Genomic DNA, 27,682 nt, shown 5'->3' with positions numbered 1-27,682 from the left:
CGTGCCGCCGCGGGAGCGGGCGCTGCCCTCCATGCCGGCCGCTGCTGCCGCCGCCGCCGCCTCACCGCGACCGCCGCGGTCCTTCCCCCATCCACCCCTCCGCCGGGCGCGCACAGGCGCAGGGATACAGTCCTCCTCCTTCTCCTCCTCCTCTTCCTTCTTCTCCTCCTCCTCCCGCGGCGTGCCCGGCCGGCTCCCGGCGCAGCGCCCGCCCCTCGGCACCGCTCCCTTCGGGGAGGGCCGGAGCGGAGGGGCGGGGGCGCGCAGCTCCCCTCTCGCGGGCGGGATCGCGCACAGCCCCGGCGGCCGGCGGAGCCCCGGCGGGGAGCGCGGCCCGGGGAGGGCTCCCTGAGGGAGGGAGGTGAGCGCGGTTACGGCACCCCCCGAGCACAGGCACGGGCCGAGGAGGGGGGCGGCCGCATTCCAGCGGGACTACTTCGCCTCCCCTCGCCCCCTCCGCCGCCTGCGATGCGGTTCAGCCCTGGCCCGTGAGGACGGGACTACTTTCTGCCACAGAGCTGTGGCGGCGTCCGAGCGGCGGCACAAAGGCTCCGCTGGCGATCCCGCTGCTGCTCCCGGCTCGGGCGGTAAGGCCGGAGCCCTGCCCGGGCCCGGGCGGCAGGCAAAATGAAGTCACGGCCCGTTCCCCCGGGGTGCGGAGTGAAGGGCAATAAATCCCGGCCTTTTCCCAGAGCAGAGCGAGCCGGCGTCCCTTATCAGCAGGAATTGCTGCCCGGCTGATGTAATGATGCGTGATTTAATTCCCAGCGCTTTTTTTCTTTTTTTTTTTGCGGGTGCTCTGCGTTGTTGTCCCCCTTGCTAAACTAAGTGTGGTGGGCTGGGGTTGTGCTGCTTGGAGCAGTGTTATCAATAATATGAGCGGCCAGTCTGCTGCGTTTAAACAGAGTCTTTCCCCCTCTTGCATTCAATTAAACATACAATTTTCTTTCTAACGTAAAAAGTTAAGATTTGGTAATACACCCTCAATTTTAAAAAAAAAAAAAAAAGAAACAACAACTTCCCTCCTTACCTTCTTTCTTTGTTCCTAATAAACAACGTCAAATGCAGCTTTCTTGTATTTCCTCTAGATGAGAAAACCTACTTCATGATTTCAGCGCATCTAAACGTTTTCATCAAGTCTAGACGTCTACATCACGTTCTCCCTCCCTCACAGAACGTGACAGCTGGTGAGTAGAATAATGATACGAAGCAGAACAACTCAAGAGCAACATTTGAGGTACTTACATTCCAAGATCGGTATTATTTTCAGGATTATTAGAAACTCACCGAAACGTTTAACTTTTACCTTCATATCTGTTCAACATATATTTTCATAGCTTTTCTTGTTATTACAGGAGGAGATAACATCTGGGCCAGATTAAAGGCCTGGGCATTGTAGGCTGACTCTGAAGGGCTCCTGGTGTCGTGTGATATTATCAGACTCTCAGCTTTTACAGCAGAAAAATGTTAAAAATAGAAGAAAGCAGAGGTTTGGTTTGGTTTTGTTTTAATGAAAAATATTTCCAACCTTCAACACTGCAAAAATAGATTTTGAAAATGTAAACAACTCAGCTCAACAGCAATATCAGCCTGAGGCCAGGTCTATGTTACAAAATTTTGTCCTTGACTGTCTGGTGGGTGAAGTAGTCTCCTCTGTTACTGTGCTGTCAGTTGGGAGGATCAGCAAGCTCGAGCAAGATCCACGTGGACAATGGATGGGAACACTTGCCATATAAAAATGTACCCTGGAGAAGAGAGAACCCGCACCCAACCCTTGTTTGTCACCAGTAGGTTTTGCAGGAGTGGGCAGAAGGAGCGCACTTTTATACTTATTTTCACTGTTTAATTGGAATCAAAAAGGAAAATGAGATTTTGGTTGATTTGGGGTTTTTTTTCCCCTCACAGTGTTTCCTTATACTTTTCCCGTCCCTGTAGTGTTGCACAGACTGTCATTAACCTCTTGAGAAGTATGGCAGATCTGTAATGAATTCCTTGCATCTTAACCATACAGTGCACAGCTGAGGAAAGCCTCAAGCCTGCACCCCTGGATGACAAAAACACCTTTCTCCACATGCCATTCCCTCTCACATCTTATCTGTTTCTGCTGGAAACACTCTGGTGTCTTGACTGTCTCCCTTGGGAGCCTGATCCCCTGCCTGGTTGCTCTGACTCTTAAAGACATCTTCCCTGCTGTCCAAGCTGACTGGTTTTATTTTGAACTTTTTTGAACACGTATATGCTCTCACACTGCTGCATTTTGCCATTTTTCTATAATCCAAACTCTTCCCTGCTTGGATTTCCTCTGAGCCACTTAATGGTTATTGGCTTCACCCCCCTCAGCCTTTCCACAGCCTGCCCAGAATCCTCCTCTGTCTATTCCAGCCCAAGTATCATAAAATCATAGAATCACAGAATGGTTTGGATTGGAAGGGGCCTTAAAGAACATCTAGTTCAAACCCTCTGCTATGGGCAGGAACACCTTTCACTATCCCAGGTCGCTCTCAAGTCCAAGTCCAACCTGGCCTTGGACACTTCCAGGGATGGGGCAGCCACAGCTTCCCTGGGCAACCTGTGCCAGGACCTCACCACTCTCACAGGGAAGAGTTTTTCCCTGATATTTGACCTAGACCTGCCCTGTTTCAGTTTGAAGCCATTCCCTCTTGTCCTATCACTACATGTTCTTGTAAATAGTCCCTCTCCTTTTCCTTGTAGGCTCCCTGTAGGCTTCCTCCCTGGAAGGCCCCAATCACCTCGCTGTCATGGTTTAGGGATGGTGCTCCCCAGTTTAGTGCTCCCACCAAGACTCTCCAAATCATGTGATGTCACTCACTCCCCCAGACCCCCCCATCCCCTTCGCAGTGGGATGGAGAGGAGAATTGGAGGCACAAAAAAGGCAAAGATCATGGGCTGGGATAAGAACAATTCACTGTAAACAGCGATGAGATTAGAAAACAGCATTAACAGCACTATAGCAAAGACAGGGAGTACAAAAAAGAAACATTATTGCTCACTGTGGGAACCCCAACAACAGACAGAACCTGGGCCTCCCCACTTCTCTATCCAACTGGGTTCCTCAGCTGGAAGGAACCCCTTCTCCTCAGAAGAGATTCTTCCCCTCACCCCCAGCACTGACAGAAGGTGTATAGAACAACCTCCACATCCTTGCCATGACCTCTCCTGGCTACCACAAAAATTAACCCTCCTGAGTGGAAGCAGGACAGCCACCCTGAAGCCTTCTCGCTTCCAGGCTGAACAATCCCAGTTCTGCCAGCTTTTCCTCACAGCAGAGATGCTCCATCCCTTCAACCATCTTCTTGTCTGTCTCTGGACTCATTCCAACAGGTTGTGCTGGGACCCCACTTTCCATGGGCCACTTCTGGGGCTTGTCCAGGTCCCTCTGGATTGGCCCATCCTTCAGCTGTGTCACTGCACCCTCAGCTTGGTGTCATCTGCAAACCTGCTGAGGGTGCACTCGATCCCTTCATCCGTTGTTAATGAAGATATTTAAAGAACCAATATGGGCTCCTGAGGTACATCAGGACTCCGAGCCATTGATCACTACCCCCTGCAAAAAATGGCCTTTTTTGAACCCTTTTCCCCATCAGTGCTTAGGATTCAAGACCAAGCCTATCTCCAAAATGTTTGTCAGCTTTACTTGCAATTCATACATGTAGAATTAACTCTATAGCAGAAGCTTTTACAAAGTAAAATAGGAGGCGAGATTAGCACACACAAAAAAGCCTCCAACACACATGATTTCTCTGAGATGATTATGTTCCTTTATTTGAGTTTAAAGTCAAAGTAAGTGGAGAGGGAATGTCCCTTTTATTTTCGTAAGAAGCTCCCCTTGTTGGTCATAGTTATTTTCATTCCTTTAGAAAGACAAACCTTTGTTTGCTGGCTCAAATCCGGCTGAGGCTGAGAAACCTGGACAGCTTTACCCTTACCTCTGAGCTTGGATGGTGGCTCAATGACACAAGAGCTTTCATGGGATTATTTTAAAACTTGAGTAAGTTCCCTGGTTTAGTTGGTGGCCCAGCTTCACAGGCAGTTGTGTCAGCCCCCAGGACAGCAAGGGACAGCAGCTGGAGCTGATGAAACCAGCAGCAACTGCCAAAGTCACTCTGCTTTTGAACTGTGCCCCGACTTCGAGTGGAGTCAATGGGATCTTCTGTAGAACCAGAACCAAAGTCCCTAATGAGCAAAAGCTGTTAGAACCAGAACCAAAGTCCCTAAAAAGCAAAAGGATGCCCAGCAAATGAGTTTGTGGCTGCCCACATCACAGAAGCCAGTATCATAATTAGCTTTCTCACTGAACGTTTCAACAAGAATTAATGGGCGTAGTGTGCTGAAATGCTGGTCCCTCTGAAGGCAATGGCAAAGTTCTCACTGATTTCAAAAGGGCCAGGGTTTCATACTGAAACTCAAGCTCAAGTCCTCATGCCCCCAGCAGAAAAGTCTGCAGCACAAGAGCTTGGGAAATGGGATGTAATGTTGCCATCCAATGATACCTGTTAAAACGATTTCACAGAATAAAATGGGACACCCTGACTTGTGACATCATCGTCATCATCCTGCCACGTTGCTTAGGTCATGCAGTTTATAAAGCAAAATATTTCATCCAACTCTTCCTCAAAACAAGGCCAGTTCTAAAAATTGTAATAGAAATGCCTGACACAGTTTATCCTATTCCAAGAGTGCACCATTCCTCCTTCAAAGAATAGAGGACCAGATCATAGAATATAAAGCATTTTTTCCTAATATTTGCCCTCTTTTAGTTGGAAGCCATTCTCCCTTGTCCTATCACCAATGCCCTTGTGAAGAGCCCCTCTCCATCTGTCAGCCCCCTTCAGGCACTCTTCTCCAGGCTGAACCACCCCAAATCTCTCAGCCTGTCTTTGTGGCAGAGCTGCTCCAGCCCTGTGCTCGCCTCTGGATCCAGCAGGTCCCCAGCCCTCCTGTGTGGGGGCCCCAGAGCAGGATGCAGGACTCCAGGTGGGGTCTCATGAGAGCAGAATCACCACCCTCACTGATTATGTTTTCCTTCTTGAAGTTCAATCACTAGCATCCGTATTTTTCCCCTCACTTTTCCTCCCGTACCATATGAACTGCACCTTTTTCCCAGGATATAGGTGCCTTACAAGCAGATTTCCTTGAACAGAGAGTCATCTCTCTAGTCCAGCGATTTTCTCCAGGCATCAAATATGACTTGTTTTTGCCATTACTATCACCACAGTCAAATCACAGCAAAAATTAGTATTTCCACTAATTCTGGGGCAATTTTCCCATGAAATAGCTCATCAAATCCCCTTTTCTATCACATATGGAGTTGCTTTTTCTCCTTGCATTTCAATACTATTTTATTATTCCCCCCAACTCTCCCCTCCCCACCATGCCCATCCTTTCTCTCCCATCTTCTGTACCAGAAGAGGCTGCCTGGATGAGAACTGCATTTCTTTGTGGCTAAAAAAAAAAAAAAAAGAAAAAAAATCCTTACAACAAAAACTTCACAGAGGAGAAGGGGCTTGAGTTCAGCAGCCCATACAGGCAAGCTAGTCTAACAGAAATCCAGCAATATCCCCACAGGGAAATATGAAATAAGATGACCTAGAAGGCTTGGGCATTTTCTTTATGACTTTGGAGGAGCGTTTGGACTCCTGCTGCTGGTGCATTCGAGGTCAGGCTGTCTATCTACTACCTCTTTTCTCCTCTCCTATCTCCCAGGGAGTTGAAAACAGCACTGCCTGAGGATACTCTTCTTCAGCGGTCATGTTTTTGAGTGTGAACCATGCAGGATTCTGATTTTAATTTGGCACTGCCCACCAGACCACAGGGTAAGTCCAAGACTTTCCTTACGAATATTTAGCCGTGGCTACATTTCAAAGCCATATTATAAAAATGTCATTTGAGAAAGTTGCCGTTCTAAAATTTGTAAAGTGCTTTAATGCTATGTTGATACAGTGAAAACATCCTTTTAAAAGAGCTCACATTTCAGGCTGACAGACACCAATACACTATTTTGTTTTAGCTTGCTCAGCTTTTCAAAACCAGTCAGCATCTGGGCTCTATTAACCATAACGTGCGTGCCTTTTAAGCAACAACAATTTAAGAATATTTCCTTTTCAACCCGCTTTCAAACCCCTTCAGCGTTTTGCAATATGCATAATATTTAACAATTCTGCTTTGCACTGCAGCCTTTGAAGTTTAAAAATTAGTTACTGGTAAAGCCTTGTACATTTTCTTGCACTCTCTTAGTCACGGGGATTAGTGACTAGAATTTATGCCTATGGCCAAGAAAGGTAAGTCACTGTGTCACAATAATTAGCAATCTTTCCTATCAGGATTTTCAATCTTTATCTGTGTGTCTCATGTTGAGACACACCGTGTGTGTGTGTGTAGAGAAGAGCTCATTTGCCACCTGCAGCTGCTATTTTCTGGGCTTAAATACTCTACCACAGAGTGCAGTCTATGGCAAGCAGAGAGACCCATCCTTCTTCATTCAGACTTTGTGAAGAGGAGTCATATTTATACTTCCTATTTGTATTTCATATTTATAGCCATGTTCATATTATATCTGTGTTGGTGTTGATATCTTTGTTTTTATGTTCATGTACAAATTAGTCTGCAGTTCAGCAAAGACATTGAGCACCTCGAGAATATGGGTGTGGAGCATCAGCCTGGTGTCTCTTCAGGGGTGTTGTTTTTATGAGCTTGAGTAGTCAAGTTCTCAAAATAGGCTAGAAAAGCAGGTTAAGTTCCTCAGAGAAGGAAAGATTGCCCTCTAATGGTTAATATCTAGGTTTAATGTCTGTGATGTTTTATGAAGTGCTCCCCTTCTGCGTGATCTGTAAGGTAAGGCCACACAAATGCAAGATGTTGGAACAATTTCTTATTTCAAGGAAACCCCAAGTTTTCGTTACCCTCTTTATTGATGAATAAATTAATTATTAAAAACAGAGATAAAGGCACATTCTTGGTAACATTTTCATTAGCCAGGGTTTCTCAGAGGAAGAGGGATGCCTCTTGACAATTCAGAGCTATTACTCATACTAGGTTTGACAAATTTTATATTTCACAGCAGGAAATGTTTTGAGGTCTGAAAAAACAGCATGAAAGATTATATCCAGTTTATTTCAGTATCATAAAAGTTATTGTGAATGCCCTAGAGATCAATATTACATGAGTAAACTTCAAGGAACAAAATTCTTACCTTTTTTAAAAAAAAAAAAAAACTTTAAATCAACTAATCACAAGGCATTACCTGTTACAGCAGGGATGCATGTAGGTCCTTAAGCTTGCACTGGCTGCATATATAAAGGTTTCTGTGGCTTATGGCCTGTAACTCATTCTTCACATGATGAGGGGATGGAAGAGGCAATTATGTAGGGCTGAAGTGTCATTCACTGCCTTTCCATTAGTTCTTTGAATAATTTCCTTGCAGTGTAGATTTCAATAAAGACTATTCCAATACAGCTGGCAACTACATGTAGATAAGCGACAAAGGAAAACTCAGAGAAAGTGAGACCCAGTCCCCAAATATATTTATTAAAAAAGTAGTGGCTGCTATGAAGATGTTATTGAAAGATTATAATATTTCATTTTGAATAATTAGATTATATTTTCCCCTCTCAAGAAGAAACAGTGATTAGAGTGAGGCTACCCAATCCATTCCTCATCCTTCCTCTTTCTACTCTCTCCCCAGTCAAACCCACAAAGACAGTATTTGGTCACACGGATCTTTTCATAAAAAGACAGAGAATTGTGTCTAAATAGCCCTGACTCATAAAGCTCTTTCCAGTGCTTTTTTCAGTGTCAGAGCTTTGCAGTTAATGCAACTTCTACTAATTTTTTCCTTATTGCAATTGTGAAAAATCTAATACCTTTACAACAATTTGAAAAGGGCTTACACCGAGCAAAATCCCTGTTTAATCTCAGCATATTAAGAAATCTTTTCTTTTGAATAATACATTTAAAGTGCTATTTTCCCAAAACACTTTTTTTCCTTTCAAGATAACCAAAGCTCTCAGTGTTGAAAGGAACTATGATTTAGAGTCCTGTCTTCATTTGTGGTTTAAGAATCCTGGCACTTTAACAGGAGGAAACAGCTAGGATACGTGTGACCTAAGGTACACTGTAGCAGTGAAACATTCAATATAGGAAATGGTGCTCCGGTCACCATAGTAAAAAACCCAAAACAATGGGAAGAACAGACCCAAACCACTTAAAGACAGGAGACAAAAATGTTTGCAGACACTGGGCCTTGTTGAAGTTCTGACTGACATTTCTGGCACTTCTTGCTTTCACCCCGTGCACCCCAGAGACTAGAGCACACTCCTTGGCACTACATGGGAGAACTAAAAAGCCTCTCCAAGAAAAGAGGGTAAAACACGTCAGCTTTGGTTAAACCAAGAGCTGATTACAACTGATGCTGACTTTTAGCCCTGTAAGCCCACTGTTGGGCAGAAAGATCTGCAGGCTCCCTGCAGGAAAATGAAAAGCAAAGAAAAAGTAAGAGAAGAGAGGCTATAGAAGAGATGAAAGAATGCCAAGTAGAGGAAAAATAAAACCCAACCCCCCCCACCCAAGCCATTAAAAACAACAACAAAAAGTAAGAAGGAAGGAAAAGGAGCTGATTAAAAACCAGCAGAACCACAGCTCTCACAAATACCACACCACTCACAAACTCCACAGCCCTCATAGCCCCCACAGCCCTTACAGCCCCATAGCATTCACAGTCCTATAGCCCTAACACCATTCACAGCCCCCATAGTCATCACAGCCCCCACAGCCAGCACGGCCCCCACTGCCCTAAGAGCAGGCACTGGTGGCATTGAAAAGCTAGATTTGGAAGTTTTAAACATGTAACTTTTTATTACTATGTTTTTTTCTGAAACTGAATTTTGCCATGCATTGATAAACTCTGGTTAATGTCTCATTAGCACATGAACAGAAGCAAAAATAAATTCATTCATGTTATATTGGAAAGCTAGTCTCTCATAAATTCCATGCATCTCTTTTGTATGGTGACTTGCTGTATCTTCCCACTTTTACTCTGTTTGCTGCCCAGGATAACTTTCTTCTATGTTCCAAATGCCTGATGGTTTAGAAATTCAGGAGCTTTAGAAAGTCAGGATGCTCCAGCCAAGAGGAAGGGACCTGTACTGTACCTGCTTGCAGCACACAGACACTTCTTTGATTGCTGTTTTTGCTATTGTCAATGCTCCTGAAAACATTTTCATTACCATCACCAGGGACACCCATTTTTGGATGCTGCAAAAACATCCCAGCACCTAACTACCCTTCAACTCACCCCTAAGATGGAGTGTCCAGCACATTTCTGGAAAAGTTGCTCTGCTAGATGTAGCATGTGGATACACTTCAGCATTCAGGTTTTCACTTTCCAAACTCTACCATCCTTTACAATGTTCACTTCAATGGGGTCTACCCTTGCTTTATGCTTTGTCAGTGTAGGAAAGTCACACGTGTACCTTGTTTAGCAGTGGAGTGAGCTGTTCTCATGGGTTTAAAACCATCTCACAAGCAAATTATTTTTTGCCCTTTCTAAAGCAGATCACTCCGTAGAGGCAGCATACAGAGTGTGCCAAATCTGGAGTCTTTCCTGAAGTACTGCCTGAGTTATCACATGGTGGAGAAACATTTGAACTCCTTATTTCATGCCCTGGAACCAAAGAAGGACAATATTGTCATAGTTAAATAACCAGAAGCTGCCAGGAAATTGTTCTGCAGATCCTTTCAGAAATGTTACCTCTGGGCTGAGATGTTCTGTCACCCTCTAAGGCAATTGTTTTGAACAATTAATGAGCCTCTGAGTGGGAGGACTTGACTCATAAATATGTGCTGACGACCTCCCACCGACAGCAATGGGAACTGCACTGACAAAGACACGTAACACATGACCTCTGTAGTAAAGAGATCATCTCATTCACAGTCTACTCAGAGGACCCAAACTAATCTGGCTCCTTACTCGGAGGATCAAAAAACCGCTTGCTTGTAGGATCCAAATACTTACACACAAGTATTTCAGTAATGTTGGTGGAACTTGGGTTTGGGGGTAGAGAAAAGAAGCTCTTTCATAAAAGCAAACAGAAAAATTTGCTCAGAAGCTAATTAATCAGCAGGCAAGCCTATAGAAGACCTGTGTCATAGTGAGGGGGTTTCCACCACCTTCACAGCACAAGAACATATGTTTAAATTTTGTGCAAATTTTCCATCTAAGTGCTGAAGAGAATTGTTGCTAAAATCACAGTGTCAAAGTCTAAGCTCCACTCATCACATCCTTTCTTCAGTGCCAGTGGAAGCACAGAGAAACCCTGGTGATGTTCCTGGTAACTTTCAGCCAGAATTCAGCTGCTACTCTGAGGTAGCTGGTACCAAAGCATCTTATAAGGAATTATTTTACCTCATATAACCATCTTTACCATCACAGCATTGTGATGAAACACCTTTGCGGTCTTCAGAGTGACTGTTCAAATCAGCAAAGGTGTCAAGACATTCCTTATGGTTTAGCCAGTTGTTCTGGATGTTAACAGCTTGTTAAATTTCTTTGAGAAAACACAGAGTGCACAAATTATCTGATTACTACTCCTGGCTGTTATTGGTATGATGGAATTTTCGATTTTCTTTGTGAATTTTCTATTAAAACAAACTGAACCCAAAAGAAAAGGCATCAGAACAGCTTGAACATGGCATATTTAAACTCTTGCCACTTAAGAAAATGACATTTTATAGGATGGAAGGAGAGGAGTAAGAGAAAAACAGAAGAGAAGTTAATGCGTGACCCTCAGACTTTTTTTTTTTCTTTAATTAAGTGAGCCAATATACAGGAAACAGTGATCCTGTGTAGTTGTACTGAAACTTAAAAATACTTTTACACATTGTTTTTAATACCAAGCACAAAGGTGACAAAGAGCAGCAGTTTTATGCTTTGTGCTTTGACATCCTCAAGAAGTGTAGAGACCTAAAGGAAAAAAGGCAAATTTAGACTGCAAGATTGAGTGTAGGCTTTCTGAAGAGGAAGAAGAATGTTCAATGTATCTTAGCCTTACAGAGGACATACCTATCAAAACACTGGGAAAGCATCTGGGAACAGCATGTACACTCCTCAAGGGATGTGCAGGACTTCAAGGATGAGGGGCTGCAGCTATCCCACGACTATCAATGATATTACCTGTGTCAGAGGATGAGAGTAATGCCCAGGGAGAGCACAGCTGTCTAGGCCCCTTTCAGGAGGATGACAGAAAAAAAAAGTCTACAAAATACAGCTCTGTGTATGGTGGGATACTGCGTGGGAACTGCTGACTGCAGCACCGGCACTTTAAACTCCACGTTTTTATCAGCACCGAGTGTGGGATGGTAGGATCAAGGCATGTCATCGGATTCAAATCCACTAAGATGGTTTTACAGGAGGCAGGAAAACAAGATTCTGTTTTGAAACTGCCTTCTCATGTAATTTTTTTTTTTGTGGTTTTATTTCTTTGTTTATTTGTTGAGTTTTGTTAGCTGGTTAGTAATTTACTTGAAATAATCCTGAGTATAAGCATTTCCTACTCCTACAGGAGTTAACATGAACTGAAGCACTACTTGCAGAGAACACACCGTGCTGAGTTTGCAGCCCTTTGTGGTAGGGACTTTGCACCCTTCTCATCCATCTCAAATAGATCTATGATTTATTTATGATTGTTTGCAGTGGTTCTAAAATTTGGGCTATTTGCTTTACTGTTTCAATACCACAAGACAGCTTTGTTCACGACAGTCTATATTTACACACCTTATGTTTGCTCAGCACTATAAAGCAACAACATGAGAACAAGCAGCTACAGAATTTATGACGCTCTCCAGGTGACAAAAGTCAATCAGCTCTTGGCCTCCTGCCATACCAGAAAACTGGTTACCTTCAGAAAGAGCCAACCCAATGTGAGGCTTGTCATCACAGCGTGGTGATTTATGACCCAGTTCCATGTGTGGTGCACAGCACCACAGGAGATTGTCAGTGGAAAAATGGAAGTGCACAGAAGTTTCAGCGTTGGAAAGCATAACAAATTGGATGGGTTTATTAGTTACTTTGTCTCCCTCCTTTTTGATTCATAATACAAGAGCATTATCCAGGCAGATAAATAAGCTCCAAAAATGAGTGTAATAAGGCATCATAGTCACAAGAATGATGATGGGAAATCTCTCTCCTTCTCTGTTAACTGCAAATGCCAGTACATGACTAATAATGCAACTTGATTCAATGTTATTAAAATAGAGAATATGCTTAGGTTTGTTGTCTTCTACATTCTATGATACAGTAAAAAGTTTTAAAAATGTGTGTATATAATCCTCCACCCAGATCTTTCCAAAACCAAAAAACTTTGCTTTAAAACATTTTCACAATGAAATAGCTGCAGTTTGGGAAGTTAAAAAACCAAATTAATTAAAACCTTTTAAAATCACCACAAATCCTCATAACTCGTCCATTCTATTTCATAAACTGTTGTTGCCCTCTAGTGTTCAAACACAGCTTGTAAAGGTCCCTCCAAGAAAGCTCCAAACTGGTCAGCTATCAATTAATTCCCCTTTAGTTCTTAATCCAACGTGACAAATGGACCGAGAAAATGAATTTTTAGAAAGTGTTTCAGTACGCCTGCCTAATACCTTGCTTTCTTTACTCAAGCATAAGAGAAGATCTTCCATGTAACAACTTCCAAAGTTTGTTTGTGTTACTCGAATGTCGTGAAAGGCCACTGAAGTCCGCATCCTCACAGGACCAGCCATGGTGCTTGGGCTCCCCAAAGCTTCACCTCTGCCATTCACCGTGCTGGCCATGCCCTGCTGATGGGGCTGGAGGGCAGCTCCCAGTGACACGGGCACACTGAATAATCCCACAGGGGTTTGGGATGGAAGGGTAAGGATCAGCTCATCCCAACCCTCGGCCATGGGCAGCAACACTTCCACTATGCCAGCTTGCTCAGAGCCCATCCAACCGGGGACACTGCCAGGGATGGGGCAGCCACAGCTTCTCTGGGCACCCTGTGCCAGGGCCTCACCACCCTCACAGGGAACAATTTCTTCTCAATTTCTACTCAATTTCTATCTAAACCTACTCTCTTTTAGTTTAAAGCTATTCCCCTTTGTCCTATCACTACATACCTCGTGAAATGCCCCTCTCCAGCTGAATACATGACCTGTGCTCTGCTGATTTCTCTTGAATATTTTGCTACTCTACTGTACCTTATCAATTAACACCAACCACCTTTCCCTCCAACGAATTATTTATTGCAGCAGAAACACACAGTGAGCAGTCAGGGGTTTTCTCAGCACTTCTCCTGCATTAAGGTGCTGTGATGGCACCAACAACATAGAAAGCTTCTCATGAAGTTTCTTATGAGAGAAAATGATGGTCAACCTCAGATCTGCATCTGCATTTTTACAGCTGGGCCTAGGACTTATCATTGCGTAAACTCATTTCCCAAAAATGTTCTTCCTTGCTATGTTTCTTGACCAGAAACCTCTGAAAATAGCTATTAAAAAACCAAACCCCCCCCAAACAAACAAATAAACAACAGCAACAAAAACAAACAACAAAAAAACCCCTCAAGAACAGAAAATAAAAAGAGCTTAAACAAAACATAGTCAGCAAACAAGCTGATAAATTTTAGGTATATTCCTTCTGTAATTTTGTTCACTTTTAAAAGATTATCCAGACTGGTTGTCTTATAACCATTGTCAGATTTAAACAGTGTAGCAGACCAGCTGGTCTTATTCATACAAAGCAATTTGCAGCCTCCATATAGTAAGAATTCAAGTTCTTGACACAAGCAACACTGACTTCTCTTTGATCTCTGAATAATGGAATTTTCAGAGAATTTTCTGCATTTAGTTATTTAGAGCTTTCAGAAAACTTGCCTTGAGGCCATGTTTTGGATCACGCCTGCCTCCCTCCACACTAAGCTTGACAGATCTAAGAATCTCTTGGATGTGAGTCAAATTTCATATTTTGTAACAGAATTGCTTCCTTGCATTCACGAGGCACTGTAGTGGCCTCATGTTCACTAAATTCTGGTCTTAGTACTTACTTTTTTCTGTGGGAGAGAGACTAGGAGAAAAAGCAGGCTCAACCTTAAAAATGAACAAATAGTTATATTAACATACACTAAAAGAATGGAAAGTTGGGAAAAAAACTAAAACAAAACAGAATGAAACTCTAAAACCACTCTTCCCTCCCTTTACAAACTGTTAACTTTCCTACAAAACAACATAAAGAGATAAAACTTGTAATTTTCAGTCAGTTTTACTATCTGATAACAGTCTTTCATCAATTTTTTAGGGGAAGAGTCTCTCTTAGAGTCATGGATCCCACGGATAACCTAGAACACTTCTCTTGTAGGTTTTTTAACTGTCACACAAACAGCTGCCCGGAGAAACCTGCCTTTGTGACCCCTCCCATTAGCAGGTTCCTAAGCTGCTTATGGGTCATGGGGTTTAGAACTTTTGTATATTGGGGTGTCACCTTTTAAAGATGAATAACTCTACAGCAAAGGATTTTTTTATCTCAAGGTACAGAGATATCTTCTCACTTCTTCACTGGCACAGAGGGCTTCTCATCTCTAAAAGTAGAATTCAGCCAGAAAACAAATTTCGCTTAAAAAAAGCCCCCTATATCAAGACGTTTTCAGGGCATTCAGACACAATGCGTAAAGTTTCATTAAACAGAGGTAGTCAGAACCCACTCCGCGCTGTAGCGGGGGAGGGCTGTGCCGCCCGCAGGGGAAAAGGAGAGCGAAGGAGAGCGAGGGGAAAGAGAAAGAGAGCTCCGGGCGCTGCCATCCTGCAGCTGCTGCGGGGGAAAGGGAGAAACAAACGCCGCCGCGTTGTGCTCCCAGCCGCGGGGATGAGATCCTTCATCCGCACTGCGCGGGCGGTGGGAGCCGCGCCTGCCCCCGAACACCCGCGGGAGAGAAGCGGAGGGGGAAAAGCAACACAGCAACGCCTCTAAAGGCCCTCTAAAGGGGGCGAGAACGCCGAAAACAAACAGAGAGAAGGTGAAAAAGGCACAAAGCGCTCGTGGCTCCCGCCGATGCAGGGCCCGGCCCGGCAGAGCCCGCGCAGGGAGCGGCATCGGAGCCGTGAGGGGGAAACGCGCTCCGCTCCCCGCCGCCCTCAGAGCTCGCACCTCCCGAGCGGAGCTGCCAACGGGCCGGGGCTCCGCGCTTCCTGCAGGAGAAAACTCCCGGCGCCGCCCGGGTCCCGGGGTTCCGCCGGAAGCACTTGCAGAGCGCACGGGTTCCGTCCGCGGGCTGTGTGCTCGGCTCCCCGCACGGCTCGGGCCGGCGGCGGCTCCGGGGCCGCTCTCTGGGCAGCGGGAACGGGCCCGCGGAGATGGCGCGGATTTTACCGCGTTTGCAAGCCGAAAGGCTGGGCGTGACCCCGCGGCCCCGCCTGGGGACTTTTCGTGCGTATACGCTCCGGGGCGCGGCGCACAAATTCATACCGTGCGGCGGGCATCTTCATCTTCCTGGGCGCGGCTCTTCCCGTGTGTGCCCCCGTCTCCGTGGCCGCGATGCATTTTACCGTTCGTGCTCCCTACCCCCGGGCGGCGCATTCTCGGGAGCTCCGCTTGTTTCTCCGCTTGTTTCTCCGCTTGTTTCTGTCCCCGGGCGCTCCCCGCTCGTCTCCCGCTTGTCTCTTTGTGCATTTTGTGCCGTCCCGCGGCCGCCGGAGCCGCAGCCTTTCGCTGCTCTGTGGATTCACCGCTTGAATTCCCTGGCGCTGCGGGCTCTTCCCGGCTTTGTGCGTTCCGTCTCTCGCCTCCTTTCTCGCCGCGGGCTCGGCCCTCGACTCTTGTAAGAAGTCGGCCGAGACTCCGCTTTCTTCATGCGGGAAAAGCCGAGGCTTTATTCACATCACTCTTTTGATGCAGTTTTCACAGGTCTCGTGTGCAACACCTCGGGGCTGGGACTTTTCTTACCAGTTCATTTTTGGTTTTTTTTGCTTCCGAAGGTGATTTGGGTGTATGCGCTAAGATTCGGTTTGTTTACGTTTTTCTCCTAGGAATTCTCATGGAACGGAGCTTATTGTTTACACAGATGCACTTACATTTCAACCCAAGAAGAGGTGGTTGTGTTAAAGAACCTTTGTGGGTTTTTAGTGCTCTTCTTGGATGTGGTGCGGGTCATTTTTTCCTCTCTTTGTCACCTTTAATTGCTCTCTCAGCTGCTCCAGGGGGAGCCCCGTCTCTGCTTTAACTCTTCCTTCTCTCTGCCTTTTGGGACAGCTTTTCGGACAAATCTCGTGGCTTGCGAATCTTTGCAAAGAATAAAATTCAATTTGTTTCAAAACTGACCTGGTTTTGCTGATTGTCGGGGTGGGACAAGGAAACATTTGGGTTGATGATGTGTTTTAAACAGGTTGGCTGGAAAAAGTAAAAGTTTCACTCCCAAGGGTGATCCCCTCCCTGGGATGCTCAGGAATTTGTGCTGAAATCAGCTCCAAGTGGGAAAAGGTAATTCTGCTAGGGGGGGATCTCCAACCACTGATCCACAGGCCACTGACCCAAGAAACTCCTTGACAAGCCCAAAGAGGAGACAAAGGGAGCATGTGGACTAATTAACGTGAAAAGCGAGCAAATTGTTAACCAACAGAAGATAGACTGCTAATTAATAAGAGAACTATGTAACTGGAAACCAATGAACACTAATTCCTTTGTTTACCAAAATGTGTACACAGTCAGTAATTCTGGTAACTGATTGATGTGTTTGGTGAGGCAATACCCCCGTACCTCTCTGCTGAATTAACTAATGTCAGCTTTATAACCTAACCTGAACTGGGTAAGAAAGCTCATTGCCCAGTTTTTGGTGAGGAGGGGGGTCTCGTGGAGGCCACAAGGATGATGTGGGTCTGGAGCATCTCTCTCATAAGAAGAGTGCCATAGGAGGGGTGGGAACTTGGGAAAAGCTCTGCCCTAGCTCAGATTTTGGCAACAGTTTAAATGTAAGGACTCACTGTGGCCTGCAAGTTCTGGTGATGGCAGATCAGGTCTATTTATAAAAATGAATTACTTATTAGACAAGTGATAGACAAAAGATTTTAATCAGAATTACTTACTGCACAGTACAAAACTAAAAACAACTAGGGGTAGATTACAGCATAACAGAAAACAGTGCACGATATCAAGGTTAAAGGAAGCAAAAGAAACAGTATTAGGAGTCAAATGTAACTTCCCACTGAAAGGTCAATAACATTCACAGATTCCTTTATTTAGCCTCCAGGAAAGTAACAGCAAAGCAGTGTCCCTGCTCAGGGGAGAAAGTCCTCACATTTCCCAGGAAATGTGGAGAAGATTTCTGCTTTCTGGAAGTTTGGTGTGGCTTTTATAATTGTAAAGTGAGGTGTCTGTCGGTCAGAAACCCAGCTTATCTTTCCAGATCTCACCTGGACAGCTTTCATATTTGACAGATCAGCGAAGACATCATGCAGTTGTCTGTGACAGAAGAATTGTCTGTAGGTAAGAACAGCACTGGTCCATGCTGGTTTCTGAACAAGCCAGTTCTCTGCTCACACACAAAGCCCAACATCATCCAAAGCTCTGCACCAAAATCAGCGCCGTTTCTCTTGGCTGCCTTTGCTGATTGCCACCTAGATTTAATCTCACACAAGAATGATGCTCCTGTCTCGTGAGGACTGCACCTCAGCGCTGCTGCTGAGATCCAGGCTATGGGAGGGCAATCCCAATCCAACAGAACCTGCTGCTAGCTGTAGGCTGTGTGCTGCACTGCGTATTAGAACAGTTACAAGAGAGGTTCATCTTCTCTGTGCCTGGGCGTTTCACCATGTAGGGCAGAGATGCTCTACAGAAAACACCTTTAGTGACCTAGCACCACATCTAAGAGCTAACGGTGTCCCACCATTCTCCCTCTCTCAGCCTCTTTCTTCCCACTGCAGTGGTAAGGGAGCACAGCAGCTGCTGGGCAAGGCTGGCTCTCTCCTAGCCCTGTAGATGTGGTTTCTGTGTAGCTTTTGATGGACCTTGGCCTCTCTGCACCTCAACAGCCTGACCAATTAGGGAGACTGAGTGCCTGCCCGGCCAGGAAGAGTCAGGAAGAGCAGAAATTTGCCATGGGGGCTGGAGCGGGGCAGTCGTTATCCCCAGTAACTGTGTTATCCCCAGTATCTCTTCTGCCCTGCTTCTGTCACAGATCACATCAGCCCTGTCTGTGCCTGTCTGACCACAGCAGCCTCTGTGCACATTCTCACAGTCACCATCCCAACAGTTCAGGTGAAAATCCAGTTTCCCACCCTCCAGTTCTGACCACCCCGGCCTTATTTTTCAGTTTCTTTCTGCTCGGCTTCTTCCACCACCTCTACGAAGGCAAAGGCAGGTGGCAGCTCCAACTTTGTCTAATTCATAGCAGGGGTAATATCTGTGTTTGCTTTTAGTGTTCATTCCCCCCGTTCATTTGCTGTGTGATGCAGTTAGTGGGCAACACCTTAATGTTCACATTCTCTTAGGACTTTTTCTTTTAACAGTGAAAATAATGTCACCAGTTTACCAAAAGAGTTTACCAAAAGACAGAAGCTGGTCTAGAAAGGAACATTTTCTTAAACAAGCGCAGGAGAAAATTTCAGAAGAAAGCGTTCCACCAAGACTGCGAGGATCACAAACAAACATTATTATTTGCCCCAAGATGGCCACATGGCTGAGTCTCTTACAAATACTCATGTCCCAATAAAAGCCAACACCCAGCAGTATTGACAAAGGGGACTGACTGGGCATGAAGAACAAGACAGCCACCCATGCCTTGGCATCTAGCAATATATAGACTAACCTGCCCTTTGGGATCTCTTCAGGTAATGCACATCTCTAAAAAGAAAATGGATTTCATTTACAGGGAATGAAATAAAAGGTCTCTTTCCTGAAAAAGAAGGCATCTGTCTTATGATCCTTTTATTCTTTGTACTCCTTTGGTCTACTTTTAGTCCTAAACACTACCCCAAAATAGTAAGGAAAAAAAAATTAAAAGAGGAAATGAAAAATGTCCAAGCAAAAACATTACTCAAGCAAGCAATTGCACTGAGACAGCTGAGGGGAGAATGGCCAGGACACCAGCCAGGGTCCCAGTAGACAGGCTTTTCTGTACTGCTCCCATTCCACAAACATCTTATGCTTTGCTGTGATTTGAACAGGATTACTCAGGTAACAGGCAGTCTTTTACACAGACACGGAATTATGTCCATGTCCATTTAGTCCAGGACATGCTTTCATTGCTTTCATTGCAGCTTCCAAAAGCAGATCTCAGATGGAGGAAAAGTCTGACTGTGAGTAAAGCCGTATCAGCCTGACCACCAAGAGCTTTTCGCTAGGTGGTTTTGCCTTTGTGTCTGATGCTCAGGAAGAGCCCTTGGGGCTGGCGAGGGGCTGGGGGAGCAGGAATACCCTCGCAGCCCCACTGGGCAGGCAGGAGGAGGAGGGCAGGAAGGGGGGAAGCAAGGGAGAAGGATGGCAGGCAGGAAAAAAGGCAGGAAGGGCACAGGAGAAGGGCGGGCAGTTGACTTATTAAAGAAAATATGGGTACTGATCTAGTATCGATACCCAGCTGTGACGGACAAAAACTCTCTAACAGTTTAGAGTTAGAGAGTGTGTGTTTATTACTGCCGGGCAGTGTGCGGAATAGCTCCCAAATACACACCGCAGTTTACATGTGATCACAGAGTCCTTTTATTTACAAAAGCATTGAATACCCAAAACACAAATTCATATTCATAACCCTGGTTATGAATACATCCCATTCCCCGCTTCTATGGTAATTAGCTAAAAAGCCATTAAGCGTGCGTAGTTTCTTCTTTGAAATGGGTCGGTGGTCCTTTTCATGGGGAGGGGTCCCCAAAATGAGGAAATAAAGAAGTCTTCCTCGATCTGACCTTTCTACCTTTTCAATGCAAATGCGATAAATGAACCCTTGGTAGGACTCCTGTTTCCTGTCTTCGTGACTGTTCAATGGGTTTCTGGGCAGAGGAAGCCTACAATTGTCTTATGTTCCTAAAAGCCATTTATCAATTTCTGTATTCATTATAAACACAGCTAACCAAACATAAAGTTGACAAGTAACCCGTTATTCTAATACAGAAGAGTGATCCCAAACCCAGGTTCTCTTAGTTAATTACTAACCTTTAATTTCAGCAAAGCCTCCCTATCTACTTGAGTTAATTTCAGCAAAGCTTATCTCTTAACTAAAATCTCAACCCCTCTAAAATCCTTAATTCTCTGAAGTTTATGTCTCACAGTGAGAAGGAAGGGAGAGGGCAGGCAGGAGGAGGAGGACAGGCAGGTGGGTAAGCAGGAAGCCCAGGAGCAGGAGGAGGAGGACAGGTAGGTGGGTAAGCAGGAAGCCCAGGAGCAGGAGGAGGAGGACAGGTAGGTGGGTAAGCAGGAAGCCCAGGAGCAGGAGGAGGGCAGCAGGCAGGTAGGTAGGTAGGTGGGTAAGCAGGAAGCCCAGGCGCAGGAGGAGGGCAGGCAGGAGGCAGGAGGAGGGCAGCAGGCGTCCCGGGCCCGCCTCCCACGGTCCTTCCTCCCGGACGTGCCGGGATAGCCGCGGTTCCCCGGAGCCGCGCTCCCGAGCCCGGCCGGGCTCCGCCGCTGCCTTCCGGACCCCGCTCTGCGGGCGGGGATAGCCCGAAGGTGCCGCAGGAAGGCGTGCCCGCCCCGGGAGCAGCGGGGGTCCCTCGGCGCGGTTCTCCCCGCTGCCGCCGGCCGCGATCCCCGGCCGTGCCGGAGCGGCCCCGCGGGCACCGCTCCGGGTCACCATGTCCCGCGGGGGCAGCCGCTGCCCGCTTCTCCTGCTGGTGGTCACCTGCGTGACGGCCGGGCCGGCGCTGAGCCAGGAGTGTTCCTCGGAGAAGGTGGAGAATTCCATCGTGGACATAAAGTTGTCCCTGCCCCGCGGCGTCCGCGGCGCGGAGCCGCTGCGCGTCCCCAGCGCGGGTGCGTGTGTCCGCGCCTGCTGCTCGGGGCAGCGGCTCGCAGGTAACCTCGGCCTCCTCCTCCGCCGCTGCCTGGGAGAGCAGTGCTGGAGTTCGGGCTCGCGGCGTGCTCTGCTCCTGGTGTTCTCCGCATTCAGCACGGGATTCACCCTCGCGTTCAGGCTGCGCTTGGTTCCAGCTTGCGGCTGCTGCCTTCTTTTGCCAGTCGATGTTGGGTCTTAACGCAAGACCCCGCGGTGTGCAGGGAAATAGTTGCATCACAGAAACAGCGTTAGTTTCAGGTGTTAAAACCTCCCAAATCCCGAACCCCGAAGGGGCGTAAGCTGTGTTTACTAGGTGCACTAAAAGTAGCTGGCATTTTGCGCTGTATTTAATTCCAGCCAAGAACAAGAATGCTCACCTTCCTCTGAGACGGCTGGTTTGAGTGAAGTTCTTGGAGCAGTAGGAGGTAGAGCAGTAGAAATGACCGTGCTGAAGGTGACACCCCTGAAGCAGCAACTAGCCAAGCGATTCCTGGGATGTAATAAGGAAGAATGCCTAAATAATTTTCTTCCCCATGAGTATATCGAGGAGCTTTTCAGATTTATTGGGATTTGTAAGCGAGAAGTTATTGTATGAAGTGGTGCCAGTGTGGTATGGGTGAGGGGAGGATGAGAGATTAGACTCATAATTTCCCCCACTTTATTTGTACAGGAAAAGGAAGGTGTGACCTTTCATATTTTGGCCCCGGGCCATTCTTCTGCAGTCCTTGGTTGTTTTTCCTGTAGGAAGGTTATGTGTTAGTAGTTTTCCTCTTACTCACATGAGCAAAAATTAACGAACTAGATCTCATTACCATACTGCTATAAAAGTTCTTGTTGCTGAAACAGGCATTTACTTTCTTTTGCAGGAGATAAGAAGTGTAATTTGATTATTTTTTATGCTGCAAGGGCAAGTTCACATCCAAACTGCTACTTGTTTTACTGTCCTAGCACTGAGGCTTGTCCAATGAAACCTGCAATGGGACTTGTGAGCTACAGGATAACTACAGGTAAATAACAGTGAGAGCCAACAGATGCCTTTTGCACCTGTGAACTTTCAGTAGTGACCAGGAACTGTTTGGGGGTCGTCTTTTTAGTGAAGTGTTCTAAGGCAAGCATTATGATTTGAAAATATTGCTCTTTTTTGTTCTGGAGCATGGATGGGCATCCTGTGTGATGAACTCCTTTGTGGGCCCAGCTTCCTACCTAGAATAATGTCCCAACCCTTATATTATCCCTTCACATTAGATTCAGAAATCCTCATAATTTGTCCTTGCTTAAGACAAAAAGAAGCTGCATCCATCTAGATGTAGTCAAGAAGGAAAATTTCCTGTACATAATGCTGAAAAGTATCACGAAACCAATGGAAATACCATGCCCTTGTAGCCAGCAGTGTGTTTAAAGGACCCGTGCTACACTGATGAATAATTGGCAGTAATAATAAATAATCATTATCTTCTGCTTTCGGTTAGGGAACCTGAAGTGCAGAAGCAAACTTTCTAAACTCAGAGCTTTATGGCAGGTGGGCTGCACACTCAGGAATTTCTTGCTCTCTGGCCTGTGCTGTGGTATTTTTAACACTTGTTGATGGACATTGATTTGCACCAGACCCGTTTGAACAGCGCAGATAAGAAACTGATAATTACACTGTCCTGCCAAGGTGGTTTCTCTGTGGCTGCTTGAGAGACCAAAGTTTTGCTGAAAAAGAGAACTTTTCCAAGAGGATCTTGTATGGTGTACAGAAAATTACTCGTGTAATGTTACCAGGTATTTTTGTGCAAGCACAATCACACAGGAATCGCACAAAAGCAATGCGCAACAAATGAAACTGCATTTCTGTAAAATTATTACTATAATTACACTTCCCTCCAGCTCTTTCTCCTCTACAAGAACATTGGGGTTTCAAACAAAGAAACAAGAAATGCAGTCATGCTTGTGCTTTTGTTCTGCACACTGAGTGAACAACTCGATTGCATTTAACGCTTCTTTTTCGTTTTGGAGACTTGATCTTCTGTGAACATTTAATTGTGGAAAGATTGTGCTAGCTTGTTTAATGTTCCCCGTAAGTTTTCAAAGGTAGCACCTGAGCAATGTCGGTAGCAACAAATGTTTCAAACTTTGTTCTTTCAATATGAGAAGCTGTATGTGGTTATATGGGAAACCAAGCTAAAAGGGGGAAAAGATATTTCTTTGGTTATCCATTTCAATTCCAGTGCAGTTAACAAATCTTTTTTGTTTCAATATTAAAAAGAGATGAGTGAGAGAACTACTTGAGAGCCTGTTCCCTTTTGAATGTTCTGTGCAACAGAATGGTTATTGTGAATATATTATATGTATTTCTATATTTTTATAAATATAAATTTTTTTATATATATAATATGAATTGAAAATTAGCCCATCTTTCCAAGAGCTCATGCTTAGCCAAATACTTTCTGTAATACTTGTAAATCAGGTAAATACTATGGGAGAAATACTGTAAAATCAGGTAGCTTTTAGGATTATTATTTGTACGGTATTTCTGCACAGAACTCTGTTACGTGACTAGGCTTGAGGCTGACAGCTTTTATGACATAGAATTTAAATGTCACTGTGCATGTTTTAAAGAAAGGAAGTTTCATTAGTCATTATCTCTCAGAGCCCCCTCACATAAATGTTTCTAAGAAATACAAATAGAGTATGCCTACGTTAGTCAAAAATAGATTTAATAATTAAATACCAGTATTTCTGTTTCCAGACATCCGTGGCTCAGAGGATGAATCCATCAAAACTGAGAACTTCTCTTCAAATGAGTATTCCTTGCCTTCAGATGCTGGAACCTTTCTTTCTCACAGCCAGGATATCCCTGAGAATCACACTGCCAGCGTGCAGCGATCCATCTTTCATCAGGCGTCCCAACTCCTGAACCACATAGGCCAACATTTGGACAACATGGAACTTCATACGGTTTTTCCTGAGTCTCAAAGAGCAAAACAGTCTGAGAGCTTAGAGCCCATCTCAAGGCAGGAGGTAGTTACTCTGCCCCCAAACATGCCTTCTGCTGTTCCAGCTGGAAACCCCGCTGCTCCATTCCCCACCGCTGTTCAGGCAGGCGCTCCTGACACCAGCAGTGCTCCTCTTGCTCCTCTGCTGACAAGTCCTGCCCAGCTGGAGCCTCTTACAGCCCCTCTGCGTCCTGGGGCTGCTAAACCAAACACAACCCTCCCCAGGGCAGCTGCCTCTCTGCCTGCTGCAGCTACACCTGGTGTCCCTGCCACCGGCATCGCTGTTACTCCTGTTCTTCTGTCCAAGCCCGCGAATTCTGCTTCTACTTCTACAACCAAGCAGGTGACCACAAATTCCGGATCTGCTGCCGCCCCGTCAGGGCTAAGGACTCCAGCCATGGCTCCTGAGCCAACAGTTGTCTTCTCCAGTGATGCCAGCCATGTGACCTCCTCTTTTCCAGGTTTCGTTCAGCCCAGCGATTCCCCCGCATCTTCCCAAAACGACCTTCAGGGTTATGACCCATCTGACTCAGAAAGCTCCCTGTCAGGAAGTGTTCTGAGAGGGAAAAGTGTCTTTCAGCTGGGGGAAAAAAGCAGCCTTGTAGCAGCTTTGTTTTTTGGGGTGATATTCTTGTTGCTAGTTATTGTGCTGACAGTGAAGAAAATACACGAATCTCTTCAGAAGAGGCATTACACCAGGCTGGATTACTTGATCAATGGGATGTATGCTGATGTCTGACTGGGAGAGGGAATAAAATTTTGAGGAGCATCTCTCACTTTTGAGAGGAGAACTCAGAAATGGAACAGTAGATACAGAAGTCTCGGAAGAGGATGGATTCCCTTTTGGGGCTCTAATGGGAAAGCAGGAGACAGGAGATGGGTTTGTTGGTGAGAAGGAATGCTCGGTCTGCGCTGAACTATAAAGTCTGTCATTTTTGATTTATTACTAAATCCTGAGAGTAAACATTTAAATCCAAGTTAAGCTAAGAAGGTCTTATATTTAAGGAGAAAAAGCATTTCATGAGCTTAATCTGTACTGTGACGAGATTAGCGAAATTGAAGTACACCTAATAAATTCAGTACCTGTGCAGCACGTGGGTGTTTTCAGGCTATTTGCACCAAATGCCAGTGTTACACGATTGCCTAGCAATCCTATTTACCCTATTTGTAACTTTAAAGGAATACTTAAGTAACAGAGCTTTGCATCCAAATGGTTTTAGGTACAAACAGGAAAAAAATGTATTACATGTGGCATAATTTAATTTTCCTTATCTAAATATAGTTTATGGTTATATACATATCTTTAAAGTTCTTCTTCTGCATACATCCCAGGTATCCTTAAAACTACACACTGCAAATGTGAGCGCCCTCAGAGCACACCCTCTTCACTTCTAGTGTCCCCTTCATGTGGCTGGTAATAAGCACAGCTGCTTAGTAACAGTGGTCTTGATATTTGAGTTTTTTCCCAACCAAAACAACTCTATGATTTTATGTTCTCCTGACCCTTCAACAGGGAGAGGAAGTGGGAGCATCTACTGCCACACAGCTTCCAGTTCACGTGACTCAAATTTTGTGTACACTCAGTCTAAGCCTGGTTTTGGAACGAAAGGCGAGATTTCAGCGTTGGTGTCAGGTGGCATGATCAACAGCAAACGTCACGGCAGAGAAGGAAGCATGGGTTAGTACAGTTCGGGTTTTTTTAGTTATAGAGGAATGTAGAATGATTCTCCGGGTCAGGACCTGGGAATTGCTTTAGAAAGGACAGGGACCTATCAGAGGGTTTGTTGGAATACTGGCATCTGTTCGGACCACTGAAAACTGTTGGCTACGACTTTGGGAAGTACCATATAAAACCCCTGCAGGTGGGCATTTTCCTTCTTTCCTTTGGCCAGAGAGAGACAGGTAACATCGAGCTGAGCCTGCTGCTCCCCATTTTTGGGGGGAGCTGGCCTGAGGCCTGGCCGGATTCCATCGGCTCCCAGGGTGGGGGGAAGGAGAAATTGCTGCTTTACGACAACTACTTTCTCTAAACTTGCCTGGAGCAGGGAGAGATCTCTGCTGGGCCCCTGGTAAGAGCTATGGGCACCATCTGGGCTGAGGCCACCCCCATTTACACCGAGGGGTGGGCTGAGAAGGCATTTATGATCCTGCCTGGTTTTTTTTGTGATTCCGGACTGCCTGAGTGCTCCAATCTCTGATGTTTCTGTGTGAGTTCTTCCTCCCTCACCAGAATTGCCTTGAACATCTAACACCAGAGCTACAGAGAGACAAAGACTCTGAGCAGATTTAACCCTTTCCTGGCAACATGAAGCTTCCAGAGCTTGGCCCTTCTCTGAGACAGTAAGAAAGGACAGGGTGAACATAAAGAAGAAACAGCATGAAGTCAGTAGAGCGAGAGTGAAAAAACTATTAGGACAGAGGGTTAAAGAGTTAGTTGTTCCATTCTAATTTGAGCCCATTGAAATGAACTCTATATTTAGTTATTCCTTTAAATCATGGGAAAAATATGCATTTGGAGAGATGATTGTTTAGATTTGTGTGTGGAATTGAGCAAAGGTGTTTGTGATAGACTAAGTGATATTAATCCTATAAGATGCTTAAACAGAGATAGAAATAAGAAGCCCTCTGCGCCAGTGAAGAAGTGAGAAGATATCTCTGTACCTTGAGATAAAAAATTCTTTGCTTTAGAGTTATTCATCTTTAAAAGGTGACACCCCAATATACAAAAATCTAAGACCCATGACCCATAAGCAGCTTGGGAACCTGCTAATGGGAGGGGTCACAAAGGCAGGTTTCTCCAGGCAGCTGTTTGTGTGACAGTTAAAAAACCTACAAGAGAACTGTTCTAGGTTATCCGTGGGATCCATGACTCTAAGAGAGACTCTTCCCCTAAAAAATTGATGAAAGACTGTTATCAGATAGTAAAACTGACTGAAAATTACAAGTTTTATCTCTTTATGTTGTTTTGTAGGAAAGTTAACAGTTTGTAAGGGGAGGGAAGAGTGGTTTTAGAGTTTCATTCTGTTTTGTTTTAGTTTTTTTTCCCAACTTTCTTTTTCCAGTCTTTTAGTGTATGTTAATATAACTATTTGTTCATTTTTAAGGTTGAGCCTGCTTTGTTTTTCTCCTAGTCTCTCTCCCACAGAAAAAGAGTGAGTACTAAGACCGGAATTTAGTGAACGTGAAAACACTACATGTGTGTATATAACACACCCAGATATATCCACCCAGATCCTTCCAAAACCAAAAAACTTTCCTTTAAAACTTTTTCACAATGAAATAGCTGCAGTTTGGGAAGTTAAAAACCGAACTAATTAAAACCTTTTTAAATCCCCACAAATCCTCATAACTCGTCCATTCTATTTCACAAACTGTTGTTGCCCTCTAGTGTTCAAACACAGCTTGTAAAGGTCCCTCCAAGAAAGCTCCAAACTGGTCAGCTATCAATTAATTCCCTTTTAGTTCTTAATCCAACGTGACAAATGGACCGAGAAAACGAATTTTTAGAAAGCGTTTCAGTACGCCTGCCTAATACCTTGCTTTCTTTACTCGAGCATAAGAGAAGATCTTCCATGTAACAACTTCCAAAGTTTGTTTGTGTTACTCAAACGTTGTGAAAGGATGCTGAAGTCAGCAGAGCAGGGTTCAGGATGCCCGCTGCCCTCCTCCTGCTCCTGGGCTTCCTGCTTACCCACCTGCCTG

At 45.2% G+C, this 27,682-nt stretch overlaps 1 protein-coding gene across 6 annotated transcripts; it reads left to right on the top strand.

The window, feature by feature from the left end:
* Positions 1-269: 269 nt before the first annotated feature.
* On the top strand, positions 270-27,682 carry MANSC1 (MANSC domain containing 1). Of its 6 annotated transcripts, none has more exons than XM_040061596.2 (5): positions 270-361; positions 1,089-1,187; positions 5,725-5,834; positions 21,869-22,009; positions 23,734-27,682. In XM_040061596.2, exons 3-5 carry the CDS (start codon positions 5,789-5,791, stop codon positions 24,717-24,719), a joined length of 1,173 nt encoding a protein of 390 aa, XP_039917530.1. In that variant the 5' UTR covers positions 270-361; positions 1,089-1,187; positions 5,725-5,788; the 3' UTR covers positions 24,720-27,682. The 6 variants fall into 6 exon arrangements, with proteins under 6 accessions (XP_039917530.1, XP_039917532.1, XP_039917531.1 ...); XM_040061598.2 differs by having other exon boundaries at positions 285-361; positions 1,069-1,187; XM_040061597.2 differs by lacking the exon at positions 270-361 and adding an exon at positions 458-587.

The sequence above is a fragment of the Hirundo rustica genome, chromosome 4 (genome assembly GCF_015227805.2).
Source record: "Hirundo rustica isolate bHirRus1 chromosome 4, bHirRus1.pri.v3, whole genome shotgun sequence".
Classification (NCBI taxonomy): Eukaryota; Metazoa; Chordata; class Aves; order Passeriformes; family Hirundinidae; genus Hirundo; species Hirundo rustica.
Note: the sequence above shows the minus strand (reverse complement) of the source record. Positions and strands in the feature narration are given on the sequence as shown.